Source organism: Aspergillus pseudodeflectus, assembly GCF_044049435.1.
Source record: "Aspergillus pseudodeflectus strain CBS 756.74 chromosome Unknown BJX68scaffold_38, whole genome shotgun sequence".
Classification (NCBI taxonomy): Eukaryota; Fungi; Ascomycota; class Eurotiomycetes; order Eurotiales; family Aspergillaceae; genus Aspergillus; species Aspergillus pseudodeflectus.
The window spans coordinates 1-22,280 of NW_027263814.1; the positions used below are offsets into that span (position 1 = coordinate 1).

At 51.3% G+C, this 22,280-nt stretch overlaps 10 protein-coding genes across 10 annotated transcripts; 6 read left to right on the forward strand and 4 right to left on the reverse strand.

Annotated features, from left to right (window-relative positions):
* Positions 1-1,090: 1,090 nt before the first annotated feature.
* Positions 1,091-3,028, forward strand: BJX68DRAFT_256883 (cytochrome P450; the record flags this gene model as incomplete). Its single annotated transcript, XM_071043245.1, has 3 exons — positions 1,091-2,233; positions 2,315-2,658; positions 3,025-3,028. The coding sequence occupies 3 exons, from the start codon at positions 1,091-1,093 to the stop codon at positions 3,026-3,028; spliced, it is 1,491 nt and encodes a 496-aa protein (XP_070896430.1).
* BJX68DRAFT_135976 (uncharacterized protein) lies at positions 2,984-5,677 on the reverse strand. Its single transcript, XM_071036379.1, has 3 exons — positions 3,837-5,677; positions 3,514-3,775; positions 2,984-3,429 (listed from the first exon to the last, which is right to left on the reverse strand). Exons 1-3 carry the CDS (start codon positions 5,637-5,639, stop codon positions 3,365-3,367), a joined length of 2,130 nt encoding a protein of 709 aa, XP_070896431.1. The 5' UTR covers positions 5,640-5,677; the 3' UTR covers positions 2,984-3,364.
* A 969-nt stretch (positions 5,678-6,646) lies between these two features.
* BJX68DRAFT_269262 (uncharacterized protein) lies at positions 6,647-7,627 on the forward strand (the record flags this gene model as incomplete). Its single annotated transcript, XM_071046283.1, has 1 exon — positions 6,647-7,627. The coding sequence occupies one exon, from the start codon at positions 6,647-6,649 to the stop codon at positions 7,625-7,627; it is 981 nt and encodes a 326-aa protein (XP_070896432.1).
* Positions 7,628-8,316: 689 nt separating this feature from the next.
* On the forward strand, positions 8,317-10,385 carry BJX68DRAFT_242313 (Zn(II)2Cys6 transcription factor domain-containing protein). Its single transcript, XM_071040966.1, has 2 exons — positions 8,317-8,445; positions 8,509-10,385. The coding sequence occupies exons 1-2, from the start codon at positions 8,347-8,349 to the stop codon at positions 9,742-9,744; spliced, it is 1,335 nt and encodes a 444-aa protein (XP_070896433.1). The 5' UTR covers positions 8,317-8,346; the 3' UTR covers positions 9,745-10,385.
* BJX68DRAFT_135989 (uncharacterized protein) lies at positions 9,780-10,168 on the reverse strand. The gene has a single exon (XM_071036380.1). It carries the CDS (start codon positions 10,046-10,048, stop codon positions 9,815-9,817), a length of 234 nt encoding a protein of 77 aa, XP_070896434.1. The 5' UTR covers positions 10,049-10,168; the 3' UTR covers positions 9,780-9,814.
* A 195-nt stretch (positions 10,386-10,580) lies between the features above and the next one.
* On the reverse strand, positions 10,581-11,301 carry BJX68DRAFT_269264 (PLAC8 family protein; the record flags this gene model as incomplete). The annotated part of the gene is made up of 4 exons (XM_071046284.1): positions 10,581-10,811; positions 10,893-10,990; positions 11,047-11,218; positions 11,281-11,301. 4 exons carry the CDS (start codon positions 11,299-11,301, stop codon positions 10,581-10,583), a joined length of 522 nt encoding a protein of 173 aa, XP_070896435.1.
* Positions 11,302-11,829: 528 nt separating this feature from the next.
* Positions 11,830-13,045, forward strand: BJX68DRAFT_277402 (SUR7/PalI family protein; the record flags this gene model as incomplete). The annotated part of the gene is made up of 2 exons (XM_071048319.1): positions 11,830-11,964; positions 12,032-13,045. The coding sequence occupies 2 exons, from the start codon at positions 11,830-11,832 to the stop codon at positions 12,905-12,907; spliced, it is 1,011 nt and encodes a 336-aa protein (XP_070896436.1). The 3' UTR covers positions 12,908-13,045.
* A 348-nt stretch (positions 13,046-13,393) lies between these two features.
* On the reverse strand, positions 13,394-15,453 carry BJX68DRAFT_277404 (carboxylesterase family protein; the record flags this gene model as incomplete). The annotated part of the gene is made up of 3 exons (XM_071048320.1): positions 13,394-14,847; positions 14,900-15,272; positions 15,328-15,453. 3 exons carry the CDS (start codon positions 15,451-15,453, stop codon positions 13,682-13,684), a joined length of 1,665 nt encoding a protein of 554 aa, XP_070896437.1. The 3' UTR covers positions 13,394-13,681.
* A 1,627-nt stretch (positions 15,454-17,080) lies between these two features.
* Positions 17,081-17,917, forward strand: BJX68DRAFT_269267 (uncharacterized protein; the record flags this gene model as incomplete). Its single annotated transcript, XM_071046285.1, has 1 exon — positions 17,081-17,917. One exon carries the CDS (start codon positions 17,081-17,083, stop codon positions 17,915-17,917), a length of 837 nt encoding a protein of 278 aa, XP_070896438.1.
* Positions 17,918-19,341: 1,424 nt separating this feature from the next.
* Positions 19,342-21,060, forward strand: BJX68DRAFT_256887 (glycoside hydrolase superfamily; the record flags this gene model as incomplete). Its single annotated transcript, XM_071043246.1, has 1 exon — positions 19,342-21,060. The coding sequence occupies one exon, from the start codon at positions 19,342-19,344 to the stop codon at positions 21,058-21,060; it is 1,719 nt and encodes a 572-aa protein (XP_070896439.1).
* Positions 21,061-22,280: the final 1,220 nt, after the last annotated feature.

Genomic DNA, 22,280 nt, shown 5'->3' on the forward strand with positions numbered 1-22,280 from the left:
AAACAGTGTAAGGTCGGGACACTGGTCGCTTGCAATGATAATAGCCGACCATAACTTGCTAGGCCCAGAATTATATCTACTTTTAAGACTAGATAATTGAGCGTTGGCCGGCTCTGAGACGATGGACGGCATTGTCCAAGAAAACTTGGAAGAGTTCTCAGCGGCCCTGGATACTCGTAGAAGAATAAGCAATTAGGGCTAGCTGGTGGACTTATTGCCTCGGATGGGATCTCAAAGCCATGCTTTTCTACCACGAAACCTACCGCAGCTCTATACCTAGGCTCTCATCGTTTAGAATAGAGGGGATTATAACTGTCGTAAATTCAGTAGTTGGATAGTTAGGCCGTACATGGACGTCGGCAATTTCTACCCAAGCTCCTGTTATCTTCGGGAGATCCCGAGTCTGTGCAACAACCCGGGTTGCCCACCTCTACTCCGTACTATGCTTGGCTTGCGAGCTGGAGATCACCAATGACGCAGATATGGGAAAATTACACCAATTATGCAGAAGCTTGGCGGCTTTGCAGGGGATACACGAAACGAAAGGTACAACAGATCGTATTGGGCATACCCTTGCCTTGTCCCCGAAATTGGCTAATCACACACTTTGCCTTGCTCCATAATTTCTTGTCATTGCCTAATCGGCTTATCTGCATGAGACCCTGGTTAATGGCTTACGGGACAATCTCCCAGATCGCTTTTTCAGAACCTGACCGGATGTCAATTGCCACGTACGTTTTTTTTTTCGGAAAGTGGATGAGGCATTGAAGATCAACTGTAGGATTTGATATCCATACGCTGTTGCTTTACCTATTAAATGAGTTTTCCACTGCCGTGCCCTATGCTTGTACTTTTCTTGGTCAAACCCGGCCACCTCCATGGGCAGTGCAGTTCATGTTACACAACATGTGACGAGCAGGCGTCCTGTGCACAGCTGGAGCTGCACCAGCTCCCTGCCCCTCCAAGAACTTCCCTGCAACTTCTGTTGCCAGATTCTTCATTTAACCCTCGCGTATTCTGCACAAATTCATTCTGATTTGCACTTTTCCCCTCTTCCCGCTCCCCGCCCTTCCACACCCGAGCAACAATCATGCTGAAACTCCTGCTCTACCCCATCCCAGCCCTCATCCTCTACATCACCACCACCGCAATCCGATCTATATACCTGCACCCACAAGCCCACATCCCCGGTCCCAAATCATGGATCGCCTTCCCAATCCTGCGCCACATATCCGCCATCCGTGGCAGAATCCACCTCGACCTCTGCCGTTTCCACGCGACATACGGCCCCGTCGTGCGATATGGTCCTGACACTTTGTCGATAATCACCGAAGAGGTCTGGCCGAAAGTCTACGGGCATGGACATAGACAGTTACCAAAAGTTCAGCCCTCCGCCTCAAACCCGCGCGATATCCTCAGCGCGAATGACGAGGACCATGCGCGGTATCGCAAGGCGTTACTGCCCGCATTCTCAGCGCGGGGCCTACAGGCGCAGGAGCCGTTGATTATTGGGTATGTGGACAAATTGATACACCGCTTGAGGGAAATTGCCGAGTCCGGCGCAGCAACAGATATGGTCAAGTGGTATAACCTGACGACGTTTGATATTATCGGCGATTTGATTTTCGGCGAGTCCTTTGGGGGATTGGATAATTCCGAATACCATCATTGGGTTGTGACGATTTTTCGCACGATCAAGTCGCGGCCGTTTTTCTTCCTCATGGATGAGTATCCAATCGTCTTTCGGGTACTTCGTGTACTCATGCCGAGGGGGTTCGTCCCGGACGCTGTGATGCAGTCTAGGCAGGCGCACAAGACACACACGCAAGAGGCTATCGCGAAGAGACTCGCGAATGCAGCGGCGTATAACCGCAATGACCTGATGGACTCCATGCTGCACACCCGAGGCGGGAAGAACGAGCTAAGTGACCTCGAGCTCGAAGGGAACGCCAATCTCCTCCTCGTGGCGGGAAGCGAGACAGTTGCGACGTTTCTATCTGGCACGACGTACTGGCTCTGTCGAAGCCCCGAGGTCCTGGACAGATTGACGGGCGAGGTTCGTTCGGCATTCAAGACGGAGTCAGAAATCACCATTCGGAATGTGAGCGCAAATCTGCCGTATATGGAAGCCTGTATCAACGAGACATTCCGCATCTACCCGCCTGTTGTGACGGGAATGGAGCGGAGGACGGTCGATCCGGTTCACATTGGGGGTTATCACATTCCGCCTGGCGTACGTCATTCTCCCATCCTGGCCCTAACCAACGCATAGAACCTTGCAAAAATCCAAACTAACACCACCTAAAACCCGCAGACCGAACTCTCCATCCCACAGGCCGTCGCATACACCTCCTCAAGAAACTTTTACAACCCCCACTCCTTCGACCCCGCACGCTGGCTCCCCGAATCCAAAACCGACCCGTCATCGCCCTACTTCAACGACAACCGCGACGTCGTGCAGCAGTTCTCCGTCGGGCCAAGGAATTGTATCGGGAGTAATCTTGCGTTTGCGGAGATTCGGCTGATTCTAGCGCGGTTGCTGTGGAATTTTGATTTGATGTTGTGTGACCAGAATCATGGGTGGAGTGAGCAGAGGGCGTATGTTGTTTGGGAGAAGGGAGGGTTGATGTGTAGGTTGACGGTAAGAGGTGGTGGAGGGTGAGTGTGCTGGAAGGGGATGGACCCCAAAGGCTATAGAAGAGTAAAATGTGCAGCGGTTCTTTGAATATCTTACCATCTCCTAAACCTTTTGGGAACTAGTGGGGGATTTCTTACACTTACACATCAGTTAACTATTCAGAGACCCCCCTCTAGACCTAAACTGGTCATCAAGGAGGCTTTTATGGTAATAGAGAGGGATGTCTTCCGCTATATTTAGTATTTTAGGGGTATTAGGGTAGGTTTAGAGTCCATATTAAAAGAGCGCGCTACGGCTCCAGGAGAGAACCCACCCATGGCTAAAGATGATGCATGCATGTGTGTAGGAACAATAAAGCTATCTTGCTAAGGAACTACTAGATATAGCTAGATATTATAAAAGAAGACATGTGTGCTAGAACATTCTGTGGAAGACAAAGGAACTGGGCTACCAACACATATAATTGCTCTTTTATCTGGTGCTTGGAGGTCTAGTTAAACTAGGGCCGTGGAAGGGGTGGCTTGAAAGATGCTCGCAGAGGGCTCCTCCTGACTGGATTGTATTTACCGGCGTGCATACTAGTCAACCGGGATGTGATGGTAGCAGCTCCCAACAAGCAGTACTCATGGCATATCAAGGATAACAATGAACATCCAGATTTGATTACATTGACGGATCTTTCCCGCTCCTCCTCGATATCTTCGTTTTAGATCCGTTCGGGCCCGATCAATCAAATGGGTGAGGATCGCCTTTGTTCCAAGGTGCTGTTGACTGCGGCCTTTGAAAGCTTTCTGAGACAACAAGTCAGCGTGCAAGTTAGGATGAGGTCTCGACGATTATTCTTATTTTCTTCGGTGGTGGATGTCAGGGCTTACTCGGGGTCCGCTTGGATGCCTTGGCGCCTACTATCACAGATCCTCCTTCTTCTGGCGGGGCAACTGCTGCTGTTTCTTTCGCCTTCTCCGGTACTGGCCACATATGCATCGTAATGCTCCAGCCTGGTTCGACTACGGTGTCCCAGACCTGTGGAAGAATAATGTCGCCGTTGGGGCCGATCAGGTCATAGTGCCCCTCTGCAGCATGGGGACCTATCACTTCAATATGAAGAAACGCTTGCTTGATAAGTTCTTGCATTCCCTGGTGAAGACGAGAGTTAATGAAGAAGACCACGTTGAATGATTCACTGCAAGGTTCGTACCTCCCAATTGCAGCACAGGTGAAAGGGAAAAGTGAACTTTCTGCCAAGAGCATCTTTGAACTTGATCGGATCCTTCCTCGTTGGACTGTCATCAGTTCCGACTGCCGGTGCTGTTGGGGCTTCCTCTTTTGTTGAGATTTCCTCTTCTTTTGCCACTGCTTCATCTGTCTCTCTCAACCCCTTAATCGCAGTACTTGCCTCTGCAACAATCCTCGTCTCACCTTCGCGTCCATATTTGGCCGCCTGACTTGCAATCTCCTGAGCGGTCTTAGCGGCCAACAAGCGGGCGGTTTCCCGGGCGTTCTCCCGGGCTTCCCGCGGGTCAAGTCCGTCGTCAAGAATCAGCTTGTCTAGCCCCGCGAGGACGGCCTCTTTTACTGGATCCTCAGTTTTGCTTCTTAGCCGCTTGAGCTCAGCGAGAAGCGCGTCGTCTCCTGGATACCCAGTGCGCTGACTCTTTTCGCTTGTTCCAACGGGCGTTCCAGCAGATATAGCATCTTCCTGGGGTAGGTCTTCCCAACTGGAGCTATCAAGAGCTGGATCGGTTATATCACGGTAACCCTCGGAACCTAGGCGCCCGTCGGAGTCGAGCGATAGCCCCTTAGCCGTGGAGTGCCCCTCATTCGCTGTGACATTTGACACTTGAGCGGAGTGTGTTCCAGCTTCGTCCTCTGGTTCTTTCCGTGGAAGGACAAAAAGCGCCAGCTCCTCCAGGTGCCGACCGACGTGTCGTTCAAATATTGCCGGTCGCTGGATTGCCAACTTGCACAGGGGACATACCACACAACTCTCCGGACTTGTTTCAAGTGCATGCTGGATACGTAGATGATTGTACCACTGCCGGCGACTCTCATATACCTTTGATGGTGTGGTGCACCCCAAATAAATGCACGTGTATGGCATGACATCGCGGAAGATGTGTCGGGCCCAGTCTTTCCGATCCTTGACACTGATTATTACAAAGCAATAAGGGCATTCGAAGGGGGCTTGATTGGCCGACTCTAGAGGCGGAGGTGGAATACAGACGCCATTTTGGCTAGCAACAAGCGTTGTTGCATATGAGGTTCTCGACACGCCCGAATCCGACGCGCCGTCTAGGAATTGAAGATGGTTTTCTGGTGCCTCGATGAATTCGGTCGCAGCTGTTTCGGACATCAACTCCACATGCGAATGTGGCTCTTCATTGCCCTCGAATCCCTGACCAAGCTTCGCACGGTGTCTTTCGCGGTACTTCAGGACAGCCCTTTGGCGTGCCATGGCTGCCCCCAAGCGCTGTACAATCTCGGGCTCCAACCTCGGATACTTGTCGGAAACATGGCGCTCTGCCCACGGGATAAACACGGTCGCGTCGATCATCCTCGTCTCTAGGAGCTGATCGTGGCGAGCAGGTTGCCGAATCGCCATCGACATGCGGTACAGATAGTTTATCACATCGACTATAGCCTGGTAGATTTGTTGCACCTCCGTCAGGTCACCTTCATACAACTCGCCGAATTCGTCCTCGTCTCCCGCATCGGATGAGGCGTCAACGACCTCATGAAGATCCTGCAGCGTTTCGAGGAGACTGTTTAGAAGATTCAAGGTCTCCATTTTCAAGTGAGAAGCATCGCGAAGTCGGTAATCCAGCGACGACTGGCCACTTTGATGCGCACCGATGTTCGCCGCCCAAACGCGCAGCCTGCCCAGCTCGTCTTCCCATTTTCGCACAGATACGTCCGTTTCGAATTGAGCAAGTCTTTCGGACTCGATCAATTCGACAAAGAGCTTCATACATTTCTTGAGTGAGGAGGATATCATCGCCATAATCGCTTTTGGTGGGGGGGGGGAGCCGACAATCCTCCCCGAGGGCAACGACAGAGCCGCCCTCGCCGCGAGCTGAACGAAACGAGGCTCGCTACTATTGGTCCACGATAGCTGCAGTCTAGCACGAGCATGCATTAGACCAAGTGCGGGGCTCAATGCTGACACCTCCCTACCCCGTGAGCACTTCTCATGGCCTTGGGATGCTCCTGACTGTCATTGTGACCGCCAGGACAAGATGGTGACTGGCATCGAGGCAACCGGGCTCGCTTTGGCTCTTCTTCCACTCCTCGTCAATTAGCTTGACGGATACGTTCGTGGACTGGAGAAAATCAAGTCCTCCAGACGCTATCGCCTTGAGATTCGAGGATATCGCATTGGATTAAGCGCACAGCATGCGATCCTCCTGAACACTCTAGAGCTGCTTCTAGAGGATATCGTCGATGATTATGACAAGAGACAGGCGCTGATTACCGATCCCAAAGGTCCTGGCTGGACATCTCCCGATCTCCAGCAAAAGCTCGTGCAGAAGCTAGGACGAAATAATGCTGTCTTCCTCGAGACGGCAACTGGGCTCTGTGAACTTCTGAACTCGCTGGCGAAGAAGCTTGGATTGAAAGATGCAGACAGACTAAAGGTATCGCCTACCCTGACTGTAATTTGCCATGTCTAACCCGACCCTTTGCGAACAAAAGACAGATTCCCTTCCCTTTTCGCAAGCGCTTAAATTCCGGATGATATTCTCGAGAGCCGTATACGACGACCTGCTGGCGAAGATAGATGCGACCAACCAGATCCTTAGAAGTCTGGCCGATCACTCAATGCACCGCGCACAGATTCGTGGATCACATCGCCAAAAGAAAGTGTTGAGAGCATATCAAACGGCGCGAAAGCATGCGAGGGCTCTATATAATTCTATTGTTCGTGGTTATTACTGGAAATGCCTCAGCACATGCCAGCATTCTGTTCACTTTCAGCTGAATCTTGCCTCTCTACCGTCTACGCGGACTATGGCGCACGCTACCAAGATTGCTGGGCACACTTTGATCCTCTCGGCAAGTCAAGTCGGCTCCAAGGGGCGATGGTACGAGATCACTGCCGAGCCCTATCTCGCTAAACCTCTCTCCCCAGTGCAGGCAAATGAGCCGGGTCCTCGCCCAACTGGAAGAGTTCGCTTTCTCCCCCCTGTTGATAATCGCAAAGCATCAGCAAACGGAGCGCATGACTTCAGCTGTTTACCCATTGAAGATCTATGTTTATCCCTGGGAGCACTTGATAGACTCAACACCCAGTCTGGCCTTATTGGCTACATATCCGACGTATCAGATAAGACAAATCAGTATAACATGCGACTCGTGCGCGACTACGAATCGGAAATTCATACTCACTCACTGCATGAAATACTCCAAGCCTCGTATTCCTCATCCCCATTCGCCCCAAAGGCAGGCGCTATCGAGCTCTGTAGAAGGGACAGACTCTTTCTGGCCGCCATCCTCGCCTCTGCCGTTCTTCAACTCCATGGAACCTGGCTGAAGAATCAATGGAGCAGCCACGATATCCAATTTCCGAACATCCTGCTAGAGGGTTACTCAGCAACCAAACACCCGTACCTCTCGTGGCGGGTGTCTGGCCCAAGCCCTGTATGTCTTTCATTCCAGGATGATCCATCTCCGCAAGAGAAGACCACTAGTATTCTCCTCCCGCTTGCCATCTCGCTCATAGAGCTGTCACTCGGTGGACCCATTGCTTCCCTACAGCAGTATGGAGATGGCGAACTAACGCAAATCGAAGCGACTGCCAAGATACTTGACAAGGTACAGCAGGAAAGCGGCTCAACCTACTGCGACGTCGTCAAGGAGTGTCTTTACTGGTCTCAGTCTGGCGGGCTGGAGTTTGGAGATGAGAAGTTTGACGAGCGGTTGTTTGAGGCTGTTGTGTCACCGCTGCTTAGGGATTTTAGTTCTTTCGAGGGGATATCATATGTAGAGTAGTAGATGATACTATCACTATGTAAGGATAGGCCATCATAGAATGAGAGCCTATATGTACCACGAGGCTTGTGGATCTGTGCGTGAAACCTGTAGATGCTGGGAGCAGTAGGAAAATCCCCGTAGCAAGCCTCCTTCTAACGAAGATGGCTACATACATCTTGTGTGTGCGTAGGTGGGAAATAGGGCTTTCTACAGAGCGAGGATTGGGCCGTATACTAGGCAAATTACACTTTAATTTTAACCTAATCATAGGGAATGTCGGAATCTAGCTTCAAATAGATGAAACCTGCATTTGGTCAGCTTTGGTTGCGGCCTTTTCACCTGGTAGTATCTCCGGCTACGGAGTATATAAAATCGTACCAAGCTTCACAGCTCTTACATGTGCCTACTATCATGGCTCGCCTAAACTGATGTTTATAGACACGACATTGCTAACCATCCCATACTAATAACGTACGACTTCGGATCATCCTCCAGATCTTGCTTGAGCTTTGCAATGGAGAAATGATGCCTGCAGGCCTGTAATAAATGGGTTACTGTTATCGGCCAAGCCTCGGCATGAACCGACCCCTTATTACTAAGTGGCCGGTGAAGTGGAGTTGTCCCCAGAAGGCGTCCGAATCAGAATCGAGCAAGCAACGGTGACTGAGGCAGCCAAATTTCAAACCCTGCGGTGACAGAATTCTCTTCGACAGCCCAGACCACCAGCTTTGATCTCAATGACCCCCACAGTAAGCAATTACATGGGCAAGGCTGCCCGGAAAACACATACCAAGTCGCGGCTGGGCTGTGGCAATTGCAAGCGCAGGAAAATCAAAGTAAGCCCCACGCAACCGCCACGCCACTGCAATAAGAGATGAGATGAAGCTAAAACAGATCAGTGTGACGAGGTCAAGCCCTCATGCAAGAACTGTTTACGGCATTCAGTGCATTGTGACTATACCATCACCTCATCTACCACCGAGGCGCCATCTTCAACAACCCCTATCGAGCTTCCGGCTCAGGATGGACTGACTTTCATCTCTTCATCGCAGGCGGATTTCAAGCCCCCAAAGCGCGCATACAAAAGGCGCGATGGGGCAACTTCTGACCTTTCAGAGCAATCCTCTATCCCAGAGGCCTCGTCTGCTCTAGGTCATAGGCCGTTCCAGTTCAGTGCGACAGACCTGGCTTTATTCCACCACCTTATGACCTGCGCAGACCTCGGAGCCGACCAGAGTGAGTGGCAGACGCGAATGACACGCTGGGGCTTCCAGCACCATTACTTTCTTCGCCTCCTGCTCGCCTTTGCGGGATTCCACTTGGCGCGGAATCCAGCCCAGATTCAGCAGATCATCGGTCAAGATGTAGACTACGCCGCCGAGGCAGAGAAACACTACGAGATTGCCGTCCGTGAGGCCGCCGCCGCTGTATCCCAAATCACCGGCTGCAATGGCCAGGTTGTTTACATGGGTGCTTGTTTCATCTTCACCTGCTCCCTGGCAAGAGGTCCGCAACCAGGCGAGTACCTGGGCTTCCGAGACGATGGCGGGTCTGGTTGTCTTTCGCTGCTTATGGGGGTCCGCTCGATCCGCGAGATATGCAGTACTGTTCTGTCGCTGCAGGTGGATGTCCATACGTCCGAGAATCACGCCGCCCAAGACCATACAATGGAATCTGACTCGCTACCAGCACCCCCACAGCCACGGCCCCCATCACAAACTGACCCCCCCGCGACAGTAACCGAGCACCTCGACCAACTGAGCTTGCTCTTGGATAGCACGTACCCCCCGCACAGATCAATCCACCTGGAATATACCCGTCTCCTCGATGACCTCAAGCAGACATACAGTGCCGTGCATCCCCCGCCAGACTCGCCCGGGGAGCGGGTCTCCAAGTTCCCTTTTGTGTTTGGCTGGCTGTACAGGCTGCCCGACAGCGTCCTCCATGACCTGCAGCGACGGCATCCGCTTGCCCTGACCGTCTTTGCCTTCTTTACCGTCTTACTCAAGGACATGGATGTTGCCTGGTTTATCCGTGGGTGGCCAGAGCATATACTGGATGGCTGCTGGTGGAATCTCGACGACTTTCACAGGCAGTTTATCCTGTGGCCGATGCAGCAACTTCGGGCGTCTTGATCGATTGCAAAAGAAATGTACGTCTATTGTACAAAGAACGCAATCTATACAACACTCTCGTACAGCATATTCAAAGTGTGCTCTCCTTCTTCTCCGAGGACAAGGGGCTCAAACGCGGCTTCCTGCACACACAGCGGAAGCTGCTCGCCACCGCGACATCCCCGGCGATATACCTCGCCTGCTGAGGATAAGGGGGAAGGAGTCGCTTGTATATCGTCCCATTGGCGGCAGGGCATTTCACAGGTGGTGTCTCCGGCGCCGTCCCGTTCTCGACCCAGCGTCTCAAGGCATTAAACACAGTCATGGGATGCCCGCCTTTTCCCCTGGGGCAATGAGCCAGTCCAGGAGACTCGAAGAATTGGTAGGACTCTTGGATATCGGGGGAAAGCTCTTGCACGGAATCGTGTAAAGTTCAGTGTCAGTGTCTTTGGTGCGGATGGAAGGGTCGGCCTGTATGCCAGCGAGGGTGGGTTTGCGATAGCAGTGCTGTAGTCAAAAGCTGGGTGATGGACGTTGCATAATGATGGTCTTATCAATTAGTGAATGGATGCACTTCCAGGTATATGGACCAACAGCCGACATTGTCCACTTACGAATTTACTACTAGTATGTGTGGCTCCGGAAGATCATACTTCTAATCCGTAAAAGTTGGTTTGTGTATTTAAACAAAAGAAAGAAATAAAGATTGACAGCAGATATTAGACCGCGAATAAACCATCCTCCTGAAAAACAAGAAACAAAACGTTGCCCGCGGTAGACTAAATAGACTAAACCCAGGCCGAACAATGCATGCACCCCCCCCAATTACTATTTCCGACAAGAGCTCCGACCCATTATCAAGGATACGCCATCTGAGGCGTGCTCCTGTATCCCGTCAACTCCGGCCGAGTCCGCAACTCCATCTCCTTCTCCTCCTGCACGAGTGCACAGCACCCGCACCAGAAGGCGGTGCAGCAGTCTCCGCAGCATGACCCTTCAATCTGATGTTTCTCGCGCATCTCGCCGCGTCGGATTGTCTGGATGATCCATTGGGCGTAGCCGAGGGAGAGGACACCGAAGATTATGCACTGAGAGCCAGAACCGCCGGTGTTAGGTTAGTTGCGCTGATTTCCCACGAACCAGGGTCGAGACTGTCACATATTGCTTACCTCCGAGTTGATGCTATCGTAGCTCTGTAAAGTCGGATCTCGCAACCGGGCTTGTGTTTTGCCAAATGTGAGACAGGGGAGACAGCAGGTCAAGAAGCCTACATGGCGTTGTCAATTAGCTCGGGTCTATTAGGGAGAAAAGACATGTGCCTACACAGTGTGCCCGGGGAGCAGCAGCTGCCCAGTGAGTAGTTCCAGTCTTTATTGTGCGTGATGCTTCGTGCCTCGGGCGACACATCTTGCCCATATGCCGGCGGCGCACTCGGCCTCGAGTGGTAGGATTTGTCGTACGCGGCCATTTTCCGACGGGGAGTGGTGTTGAGGTACTGTGATTTATTTTTCACGATACTTTCTAGGGAGAGTCCCTATTTATGGAGTTGTAACACACGATGACGCTCTCCACAGCCATACTCCTGATACTGCATCCTGCGAAGCCCCACTCTTCGAGACCCCCGAGAAGGCAGTTCGTATCCGGACCGAGGGCTGCTAACCAAGTCTGATAGGGTTGTGGGGAAAATTCGGCGTCTTGATCCACACGCTTCGGAAAACTCTTCAGCGACACGAATGCGATTTTCCATTCGCAGAACCTTGTCAGCTGATAAGTCCCTTGAACGTTAGAAACCCGAGCTAGTTATCGTACAAGCTTTGGAAACTATGTTTCGGTGTCGGCCCTGTGGGATATTGTGGCCAGAGAACGTAGCCCGGTCTGGCGAAAACCAACAGAATTCGGGATGCCTCCGTTCCATGGTCCGGATTTGCCAGTGTATAATGCGAAAAACTACAAATTCAAGGCCATGTAGCAGCCACCTGTTTCCTTTTGTAATTTCTCCTATGACCTATTTCATCTCTCATAGCCCTGTGCATACCGAGGACGAGAGCCTGCTACCGTTCTCTTGATCCAAGATACTAGTCAAATCTGCGTCAATATCTTGTCGCAATGGGAAAATTTGGCCGTACATGCGTTAGCATCATACCATACTTGTTTTCTCTAGCATCGCTGGTTTGCCTGGCAATAGTCTGCGTCAGCTGCAATAGGAAAACTGCAGACATTGAGAATCTCTACTTTTTGCGGGTACGCCTGTTGCTAGTCACCTCTATTTGCGATGATTCTATCTTTGATCTAATCATTATAATATCAGGTGAACTTTTCGAACTTCACGGCGCTATCAGACCCGGAGTCCATCGACAAGATCCAACTTCGAAACTCGACCAGTGTTGAATACCTCAGCACCGCGCTACACAAGGCGCAGAAAGGTGGTGAGCTCAAAGACTTTTATTCAGTTGGCCTGTGGAGCTATTGTGAAGGAGAGGTCGCCGATAATGGAAGCTATGAGACCACCTACTGCTCCAAGCCTCGCCCGAAATTCTGGTTCAATCCTCTCGACATATGGCGGCTGAACGGCACGGCCAGCGCAAACGCCAACGCTGACACCGACACCGATGACATGCAGCTTCCCTCCCACTTGGCTAAATCCCTACGAGTCTACAAGAAAGTCTCCCTTTGGATGTCCACAGGCTACATAATCGCCATCACCGCTACCACCATCGAGCTTCTCCTTGGTGTCCTATCCATATGCAGCCGCCGGGGCAGCTGCATCACAGCCCTGGTTTCAGCCGTTGCCTGCCTATTCACTGTCGCGGGGACCGTCACCGCAACCGCAATATTCTCAGTGCTGAAAGGGACCTTTGCAACCGTCTTGCGGGATCTGGACATCACAACTACACTGGGGATCAGGGTACTGGTTAGCTCCTGGGCAGCGGTTCTCTGCTCGCTAGCTGCTCTGGTCTTCTGGATCGGCACAATGTGCTGCTGTGCCGAGCGTCCAGACACGTCCAGACAGCCGGATCGTGGCCCGAAATATTCCCATGTCGGCTTCGGCCCGCTGCACCCTCTCGCCATGACCCACGAGCAATCGCCGTTTCCGCCTTCCGCACCTGGTGCCGGCCCGTACCCTATGCAGCCAGTCCAGCAGATGCCTTACGGCCCGCAGACTGGTGGTTATGTCTATAGGTGAGGTGAGGCCTCCGCTCTGCACTGTCTGCTGTGGCTTAAGCGGCGTTAAATCGGTGCCCTGTTATCCCTGTTTATTTGGGGGATGCAGCATCTTCCCAAGGGATCCTAAGAAGTCGCACACAGACTAACTACAAAGGTCCCATCACGCTTTCTCATACCTAGCCAAGTCTGGATGATCTTGAAAGAAAAACCATGTCTTGATAGTCTGAATTCTTGGAACACAAAACCAAACGAACCAACTATAGCAACGTGGTCAATCAACTTCCATCTTCCTCCATGTTAATTTGTTCCGCTGTCCATCGTTACGGTAACCATTGGATATGGTGAATGCTTCTCAACCACCTATAGATGAGCCCCATTCTGTACTGATGGAAGACTGCAGACGTTGGGGTGAACTAAGGATACAGGTTTGCCATGGGACAACGGGGTTGAAGCATTCTCTAAGACTAATTATCTCGAGAAAGCCAAATAATAGAATTGTTTCAATACCCAAGCTACAACCAAAGTCGCTCAGTATCTCATTCCTCACCAGCCATCTCCTCCCCTGAACCAGGAGGCCGTCCAGTATATAGGAGCACGAGCAGGGTATATGTTTCAAGCCGCTGCGGAAATTGTTACTGGACTAGGATATCTACCTGGGAAGTTTATTTCACATATTTCACACTGGAAGGTCCTGAATTCTGGTAATTGCCGTCGAGTCTTTGAAAAATGCGGCCCATACTCCAAGTTGTTCAATCCATGCGGCCAAAATCACAAATCACAAATCACAACGGGCTTACATGTAGAGACCAAGATCATACCACCTGCACCTGTCATTTGCCACCATATCAACAGCATGTGATATACTCGTAGCACTCAGTTTAATGACATTGCCTTGCTCCCCGTATTTGGGGAATGCGGCCAGGCCATCCACTGAGCTTGACGGAATGCCATTTATAGCAAATGTAGTGATGTAGTCCTGAATGGCGAATGCAAGCGTCTCATTGGGCGACGATGAGCCCTTCTCGTGGGGATTGAAGAATACGTACGAGGAGTCCAGCCCATGGATGGCGGGAAAAACATCGAACCAATAGCCGTAGGATTCGTTGAAAGCCCTGCCGAAAGAGAAGGCCTTGCAGGCAAAGTTGGATTCCGTGGCTAGAAACGCTGCACGGCTAATCTGGTCGTGGTAGAGCGAGGACTCGTTGGAGGGTGGCGGGTAGAATTCGTCGGTAAGAAGATTCAAGACGGAAGGTTCAGCGGTGGGAAACCCTGTCCTGACAAGATCATAGAAGTCCGAGTTGTTAATGCTGGGGGGTGCGAAACCAAGACCCTCATTCGTGTTATGGGCCACCAGGACTCTCAGATCCTTGAAATACTGATCGTGGTTCAATAGAACGCGTGGATCTTGAGTGACAAACTTGCCGTCAATTACTGGCCCGTAAATAAAGGAGGCGTACGGAGCACGGGCGATCTGGAGGGCGTTGGCGTGAATCAAATCCCTGGAAGGTATTTGCCGCAGCTCAGCCAGGCTGCTGGCGCCTGCCTGTGCTAAGAAGTCGTTAAAAGTCTCTTCTTGTGCGAAGAGGGTTGGGCTATTTGGCCAGCCCGGGGATTGAGGAACTGCTTGTTGAAAAGGGGCCCGCTGACCGCCACCAAACGCCACGACTTGGTGGATGAGAGATCCGGCCCCGGCTGAACCACCGAATACAGTCACCCTGTTTCTGTCGCCACCGAACAGGTGGATGTATGTCTGAATCCACTCAAGCGCCATCCTCTGATCATACAGGCCAGCATTCGCCGTTCCACCTTCCTGAAAGGTAGGCCCCGAGAGGAACCCGAAAGCGCCGGTTCGGTAATTCATGGCAACATAGATAACACCAGTTGCTGAGTGGGTTTGGCTGCGAGCCAATATGCCCGTCGGGTCAACCGAGCCTTTCTCGCCGTTGGTATAGCCACCACCTTGATGGGAATATTAGCTCAATCCACCAAAAGATGTTGCTGCAGAAAATACCATAGATATAGACCAGTACTGGTGCCCTCACGCCCTTATTTCTGCCTTCAAAGACCTTTTTAGGGACCATTACATCCAGAAAAAGACAGTCTTCAGCCTCGCGCGAGTCTCGAACATCCGAAATGGTGACATTAGAAGGGGACGTGAGTGAGTAGGAGTAATTGGAAGGGACTGTGCCGTCCACGATGTAGGGCAACGCCCATTCCGCGGCTTTGATCTGCCAAGCAGGAAGACCTTGAGGGCATATGCGTCCTTGTTTACCGTTCTGAATGATAGAACGATTGGTGACGGGTGGGCTTGGGGCTCTGAAGCGCAGCTCCCCTACCGGAGGCGCCGCGTATCGGATATTGGAGAAGTTGTAGTAGCCTATTACCTGCTTTGCAAGATGGTGAGTCATGTCACTTGACAGTAGGCCGGAGAGGGCTCACATTAAGACTAATGGCGCGATGGAGCTGGTAACCCAAGTCTACAACTGGAAGATCCTGGGACGCATTGAGGGTTGCGGCCAAAGCTGGCAGCATAAAAGTTGAAGCTAGAGTGGTGAAGAAAAGCATTTTCAGTCAGGCTTGCATATGAATAAAATTCTTGGATTCCCTTTTTCCGACGGAAATCCCAGCCCATTAAATAGGAGGAAGAAAGGCGGTTCCTGGTGATTATTATGATGTCGTGACTACTGAACTCCTCTGTATGGGCGGTAGAAGTACGTATTTTCACGCGCAAGGTCCACAGCCGCTGGCATAAACATGGCCAAGTTTCATTTTACGGTGGAGTCCATTTCCGGCTCCTGACACTGCGATTCCCCAGGCAGTGGCATATAGACCTCGAGTGCCGAGGGGTTCTGCAACAGCATTTGCTCTTCAAGGACATGACGGTTAAAACCTGCCTTCGCAAGCACTCAACAATAGTCGCCGCGCTTATTCTGTTCCTTTCCATGAGCGGTTGCGATTGCAACAACCACGAACACGAAATTCTAAAGAGTTGGTGAAACCGTCTTCTAGTAGGACTTGCTCATTGTCCGGCAAGAGATCATAGGAGACATCTGGAGACAAATGACCCACTTCAAGGATTGCCCCTCTGAACGCATTTCGGAGCTTGTTTGTTGGACCCCAATAAGGGCTGCGTCATGCCGACGATTTGAGGCTGCCATTCGACCAATTACGGAGGTTGAATTTTCGTATTTAGAGTTTGGCCTGGAGCATTCATGGTAGGGTTGAAAACAAAATCCATGCATCGGTCCCTCTTCTCCCGAATGAAGCATCGAATCAATTGATTTGCTTGGGTCCTCTCCATATTCGGAAACGAAGCGGAAATTCATGGGTACCTTCGAGAAGAAAAATTCTGTCCGAATACGACCAACTTCCATTTCCAGCAAGATTGGCTCTTGTGAAGATGATTACTTGATCTGCTGTGCTATTTGTCTTCACCGAATCTTGGCTCATATTCGTTTTTGTTTCTGGAGTTAAGCTTCAGAATTTTCGTATTTAGAGTTTGCTTCAGAACTCTGCATCAACTGCCATTGGCTCAAAGCGGTACATGGCTAATCAGTATATGAGAGAAGAGGGTCACCCACGACCATCTTTTTTTTTCGTACACAAAACTCGTACTCAGCTTATCAAGATAGCCCTTGCACAAGACAGCATGGCCACCCAACAAGACTCAGATACCAATGAGCCACTAAGAAGAAGGCGACCGCATCACAAGTCAAGTAAGTTTGTTTTACCATTACCACGGCTTGTGCCTGTTGACACTGGCTAGGAAATGGATGTTCCATGTGCAAGCTCCGCAAAGTAAAGTGCACAGAGGAGAGGCCGGCATGCCAGAGCTGTACCCGCTTTGGCCTTACATGTAGTCTTCAGCCCCTGGATTCTTCCCCTGCGAGTGCCAAAGAGCCCTCGTACCCCGTACCCCGTGCGACGAGGACGAGGCCGACCTCGCAACGACTGGAGCGCAGCTATTGCTTCTCAAGCCACAGAACCCCCCCCAAATCAGTCTTTACGCAGGCCACCATCGGAGGGCGACTCCAATAATGATTGCCCGTGGGATACGTCAGAGGCTGAGCTCTTGCTCCATTTTGTCTCTTCGACGTCTCGCTCCTTTGGCGCCAGCCAAGGGCCCAATGATCCGATGCATGATTTCTGGAGTTCAAATGTGCCGCAATTGGGCCTGAAACATCATTTTGTTATGCATCTGATCTTGGCCATTGCTGCTCATCACTTGGCGTATCTCCAAGTCAACAAACCCAGCGCAAAGCACTACACCCTACTTGCCTTGAAACACGCCTCCAAGGGGCTCAAGGGCTTCACTGCTGCTATTGTCAGTCCCAGGGACAGCAATTGCGGTGCTCTGTATGTTTCGGCCATTCTCGTATGCTACTGTACTTTTGCCGGTGGTCCCACTGGGCCGGGAGATCTGCTCATATGCAATATTGATGGCGGGGACGCCGGGACACCGCGCTTGCTTATCCAAGGCGTGGGGATTATCCGGGAGATGATTGATCCCACCACCTTGTTCTCTGGGCATTTGGAGCCGCTGGGATTAGCCACCACCAATGTGTCGAAAACTCAAATATCAGAGCCCACATATAAACGTGACGGACTTCCCCGTATAGACTGGGAAGACCCGTTGCAAAAGCTACGGGAGGCGATAACAGCTCATGGAGGTAGTGGCATGCCGGCCTATCTCGACGCCCTAGAGGAGCTGGCGGCGATTTATCATGCCACCTATGGAGATAGCCATGGGGTCTACACTGGTGCGGATAAAAATTCTCATATATTTGGCTGGTTGTACAGGCTGCAAGCACCGTTTCGGGACTGCCTGCTGCGTAAGGAGCCCGTCGCTCTGTTGCTCCTGGCGTACTATGCTGTCTTGTTCAAGACTACAGAGAGATGCTGGTATATGGATGGCTGGATGGAGCATCTTATTATTACTATCAACACCCTAATTAGAGGTGACCTTGCGTTCTGCATGCAATGGCCCATCGCGCAAATTTCTCATAAAGACTCGACAAGCCGTGCATGAATAAACACTCGCACTGTGTTACGGTTAAAACAATTCTAGTATATGTCACTAGCTACTTTGTAAGTCTTGACAAGAAAAACTAGCGCCCAAGAGAGGGTCACTCCAAGTCCGAACGGTGTCGCCTTCTGGAATGGACCAACGCTGTCTGGCCAATGTGATATCAGTACAACTGCGCACATACGTATTGGTACCAGAAGACGCTTTATTTGACTTATCGCTCATAATTGATCTGAACTACTCATCATCGTCGTTTGCTATCTCCAAGATGCACTGCTCTTTTATCTTCCAAGGGTCCGTGTTGCTTCATGCCACTCGCTTCCACGGTCTGCAAATTGGAAGTATTTGGCTCTCCAGTGTTGAAATTACGGTCATCTAATATAGATTGTAGCTGGCTAGTGAAGACTGTTGGCCTTCTGCGAGTTAAAGCTAGTAGTTAAAATATCAGTATATCTACAAATTGTACATCAGGTGATCACCAATTGTAATCACTGGTAGAGTTCACCTGCAGGGGTGCTTCGGGATTACCTGGCAATGTAGTCATGTTTTGACCGTACCAAAACTGCATTCTAAACAACAGCCCCCAATGGGCCAAATGGCTTCTGTAAAAGACTTGCAGAATTTTCCAGGTATCCACGCTTTTCTCTCTTGCAAGCCTGCAGCATTTTCTAGTACACTTCTATACGTTAGATCAGTAACTTTCGAACCACGCATTCGCATGGCTGCCTCATTTTCCTGGTTCTCCCAATACGAAAATTGTTCCAAATCCGAGATACGAAAAAAAAATTCCTGGAGCTTTGACCCACAAAGTGATACAGGCTGGACGCCTTGCTAATACTCTTGGTTGAGGTGTACTAAGCTTTCCTTTCTTATTCCTCAGTGGTGTCCGTCCTCTTGCTGCCAGTGGTTAAAATATCGCTTCCAGGCACGGGTGGTTTTTCTTGAACCCCAATATCGCTTAAACTTTCTGGTTGGACATGGTGCTTGAGACGGCTCCAGCTCTCTAGTGAAACGAATATGTGGGTACTGAGTGCGGAGTCTGTTATCGAATCGTTGGTCACGTTGAAGACTTCTCAAGAGAATCATGGCACATCTTGTATAGTATCATACAACCTTTGTTGCACAACCATGGAGGGGCACGGCACCCGGTATACTTAGACCCGACTCATTCTGGCGACATAGCCTAAAACTTGCCTTTCAGTAGCGATATTTTGGCCAGACATAAGGGGAAGGTGATGAAATGCGGGGTTTCGCTCGGTGGACCCCTTTTAGCCTGAGCTGTCAGCAGTCATCGGTCTCCTGGGAAAGAAGGCCCCGAGATACGACTAGAAATAAGCGTTCGAGGACCAATGTCTTCACCGCAACTATCATCTTAGGAGTCAGTACACTCTATTCTTACCCTGATATTCATCAAATCTTGATTTAATATGCCGCCCTTGCCGTCCAGTATCGGCCTGCGGGCACCGCAGCCGCCTCATCTCCGAAAGAATGCGCGTTCCAGCCAGCTGATTGTCAACGGGGAGCCTTTTCTGCTCCTCGGCGCCGAGTTGCACAACTCGACACTAAGTAATGCCTCCTTTTTCTCTTCATTCCTGCCCAAGCTCAAGGCGATGAACGTCAACACGATTCTGGGGGCCGTGAGCTGGGCAATGATCGAACCAGTCGAGGGTGAGTTCGACTTTGTCGAACTCGACCGGTGTATCGTGGCTGCCCGGGAGCAAGGCTTTCGCCTGGTCCTGCTATGGTTTGGGTCGTACAAGAACGCAATGAGTGTGTATGCACCCGTGTGGGTCCAGCGTGATAACAAACGGTTCCCACGGATGCAACTCAGGCAGGCGGGTGGGCTGTTGAAGACTGTCAACGTGTTGCAGCCTTTCTGTGACGCCGCCAAAAACGCAGACGCCAGAGCCTTTGCCGCGCTAATGAGGCATGTGCGGGAATTCGATTCGGCGTACAGCACGGTCATCATGGTCCAGGTGGAGAACGAGGTTGGCTTGATGGGCGACTCGCGCGATGGATCATCGACTGCCACGCACTTGTATCAAAGTCGTGTCCCTGATGGTCTACTCGCGCATCTTTCCGCGAGCTATGATCGGCTCCACCCGGCTTTCAAGGACAAGTTTCCCACAGTCAAAGGCAAAACAGGGCCAGTCTCGTGGGCGGAAGCGTTTGGTCCTGGGCCGCTAGCAGAGGATTTGTTCATGGCCGATGCATTCTCGAGGTACGTGCAGTGCGTTGCGGCCGCGGGCCGAGCAGAGTATGATATCCCACTGTACATGAACGTTGCCCTGTGCTCAGAAGATCCCTCATGGCAAGACTTTGGGTACATTCCTCCGGAGGTTCCGTTGGGCGACCGTCCAGGAGAGTATCCATCTGGCGGACCAGTGGGCCATAATCTGGATGTGTATGTCTACAATGCTCCCGACATCCAATTCTACGGTCCCGACATCTACTTGCAAAAGTACGAGATGGTCAGCGAGTGTTTTCGGTATCGGAACATGCCTCTGTTTGTCCCCGAGCAGAGAAGGGATGAGTACGGTGCACGGCGAATCTGGCCCGCATACGGAACGCAGCTCGCGATCGGCTGCTCACCCTTTGGGGTCGACTCTTTGATGCCTTGGGAAACATGCCCATTCACTCTGCACTACAACCTACTCCACGACGTGCGGAAATACATTCTCGAGGCCCAGGCAACCAGCCCGGATAACATGTTTGGCTTCTACTATGACGAAGAGGAACACCCGCAGGAGAAGGCGTGGGTCAAATCCTTTGGTGACTACGAGGCTACGGTCGAACGCGTCTTCTCCTTTGGGAAGAAAGGCCCAGCCGCAGGGATGCTGATCAGGGAACCGGACGGCAAGTTTCTTGCGGTCGGATTCGGATACCAGGTCGTTTTTCAGAGCACCAATCCCAGCTCGGTCTTTACCGGGGTGCTGTGTGTCGAAGAAATGGAGGCCCAGGAGGATGGCACTCTGCGGCGGGGCCGAGTCTTCAATGGCGACGAGACACAGCACGGCAAGTGTCTGGTGATGCCACCGCAGGAACCGGACTACGGTGGATTTCCCATCCCCTTCCACATCCCGGCACGGACAATGATCGCTCGGTGCACTGTTTTCGATTTGGTGGAAGCGGAGGAGGGTACATAAAATAGTGCAAGGCTAGAAACATCAGAGTTACCCGTCATATACACGCTACTAGTAAAGGACTGGGTTTACTATCAAGTATAGTCTGCAGGTCCGTAACTTGCGTGACCATTATCCAAGTGTTGAGCATATCATAGATTATAAAGCACCGGGTCTTGGACCAACCCTGTTGGGCCGAATATTAGCCCGCCCAAATTCAGGCACTCGAAGAACGCTCCGTATAAGCATGATCGCCGTCCCGCCTTGATTGCTGTAAAATACTTGCTCCGACTCCGCAGAGCTTTCCCAGCCATCGAGGTGTGATCTGTGAAAGATTTCGAGTATTGAGAGTAGTGACCATACGTTCAATGCCCATTCATGGGTACATAGAAGCCGCAGGGAAGGAGGCCGATGATTTTATGCTGGCTATTTCACCCTTTCACTAGGGATGGAGAGCTGCATCGGCGACTGCGAACAAAGATGAGGGCGATGAACATTCCGGAACACGGATCTCCTGGATCTAGAGCCAAACTGCATCGATATTAAACCAGACATTGCGGGAGGGTTCGTCCACTTTGCCATGGCGCTCCAACCTTTGCCAAATCTCGAGCTCGATAGTCAAAGTCTCCATCACGACCGACACTCGCTTTAAGGTCTTTGTTAGTAACCATGGTCTACCTGAGACCCGTCAAGGAGAATGGAGGCGGTTTTCCAACTCTGTCGACGTTCCCAGCGACATTACCGTCCATTTTCTGCGATGACTTCACGCAACGCATTACGCGGCGCCCTTCACCCTATGCCCGTCGGTGAATTCAACTCGCACAGTTACCCTTGGAACAGATGTTCCCTTCGACCCCGGCATAACGGCTACTTGACGCCCTTGGCCGCAAGGGGTTTGCCGAAGAGTATATGCAGAGGGCGGACGTTCGTTGCGTCCTGCGTTGACGGTAAATTCTTCAAATACGGGCTGGTGACACTCCCTGTTCCGAAACGTCTACATAGAGCATTCTCAAGCCTGAAAAGTGTCCCCCTAAGTGGATGACAGGGGAGGACTTGTGGTTGAGAATATGAAATCCTGCTTGACACATGGCGACCTATGGTCCCAAGCCTCGCACTATGTGCTTCCAAAGAATAAAAGCCCCACAGAACAAAAAAAAAGCAACGCCTTGGTTGCAATGGGTGACACATAATAGCTCTCGGCAAATCGGAGCGGGCGAGAGACGAAAGAGATCTCGGAATTGCAA

Coding starts and splice junctions, on each gene's coding strand:
- BJX68DRAFT_135976 (XM_071036379.1), bottom strand. CDS start 5,639: ATGGCGATGATATCCTCCTCACTCAAGAAATGTATGAAGCTCTTTGTC. Junction 3,776..3,836: donor ACCTGTGCTGCAATTGGGAG/GTACGAACCTTG, acceptor CGTCTTCACCAG/GGAATGCAAGAACTTATCAA. Junction 3,430..3,513: donor GGCATCCAAGCGGACCCCGA/GTAAGCCCTGAC, acceptor TTGTTGTCTCAG/AAAGCTTTCAAAGGCCGCAG.
- BJX68DRAFT_242313 (XM_071040966.1), top strand. CDS start 8,347: ATGACCCCCACAGTAAGCAATTACATGGGCAAGGCTGCCCGGAAAACA. Junction 8,446..8,508: donor GCAAGCGCAGGAAAATCAAA/GTAAGCCCCACG, acceptor AAAACAGATCAG/TGTGACGAGGTCAAGCCCTC.
- BJX68DRAFT_135989 (XM_071036380.1), bottom strand. CDS start 10,048: ATGACTGTGTTTAATGCCTTGAGACGCTGGGTCGAGAACGGGACGGCG.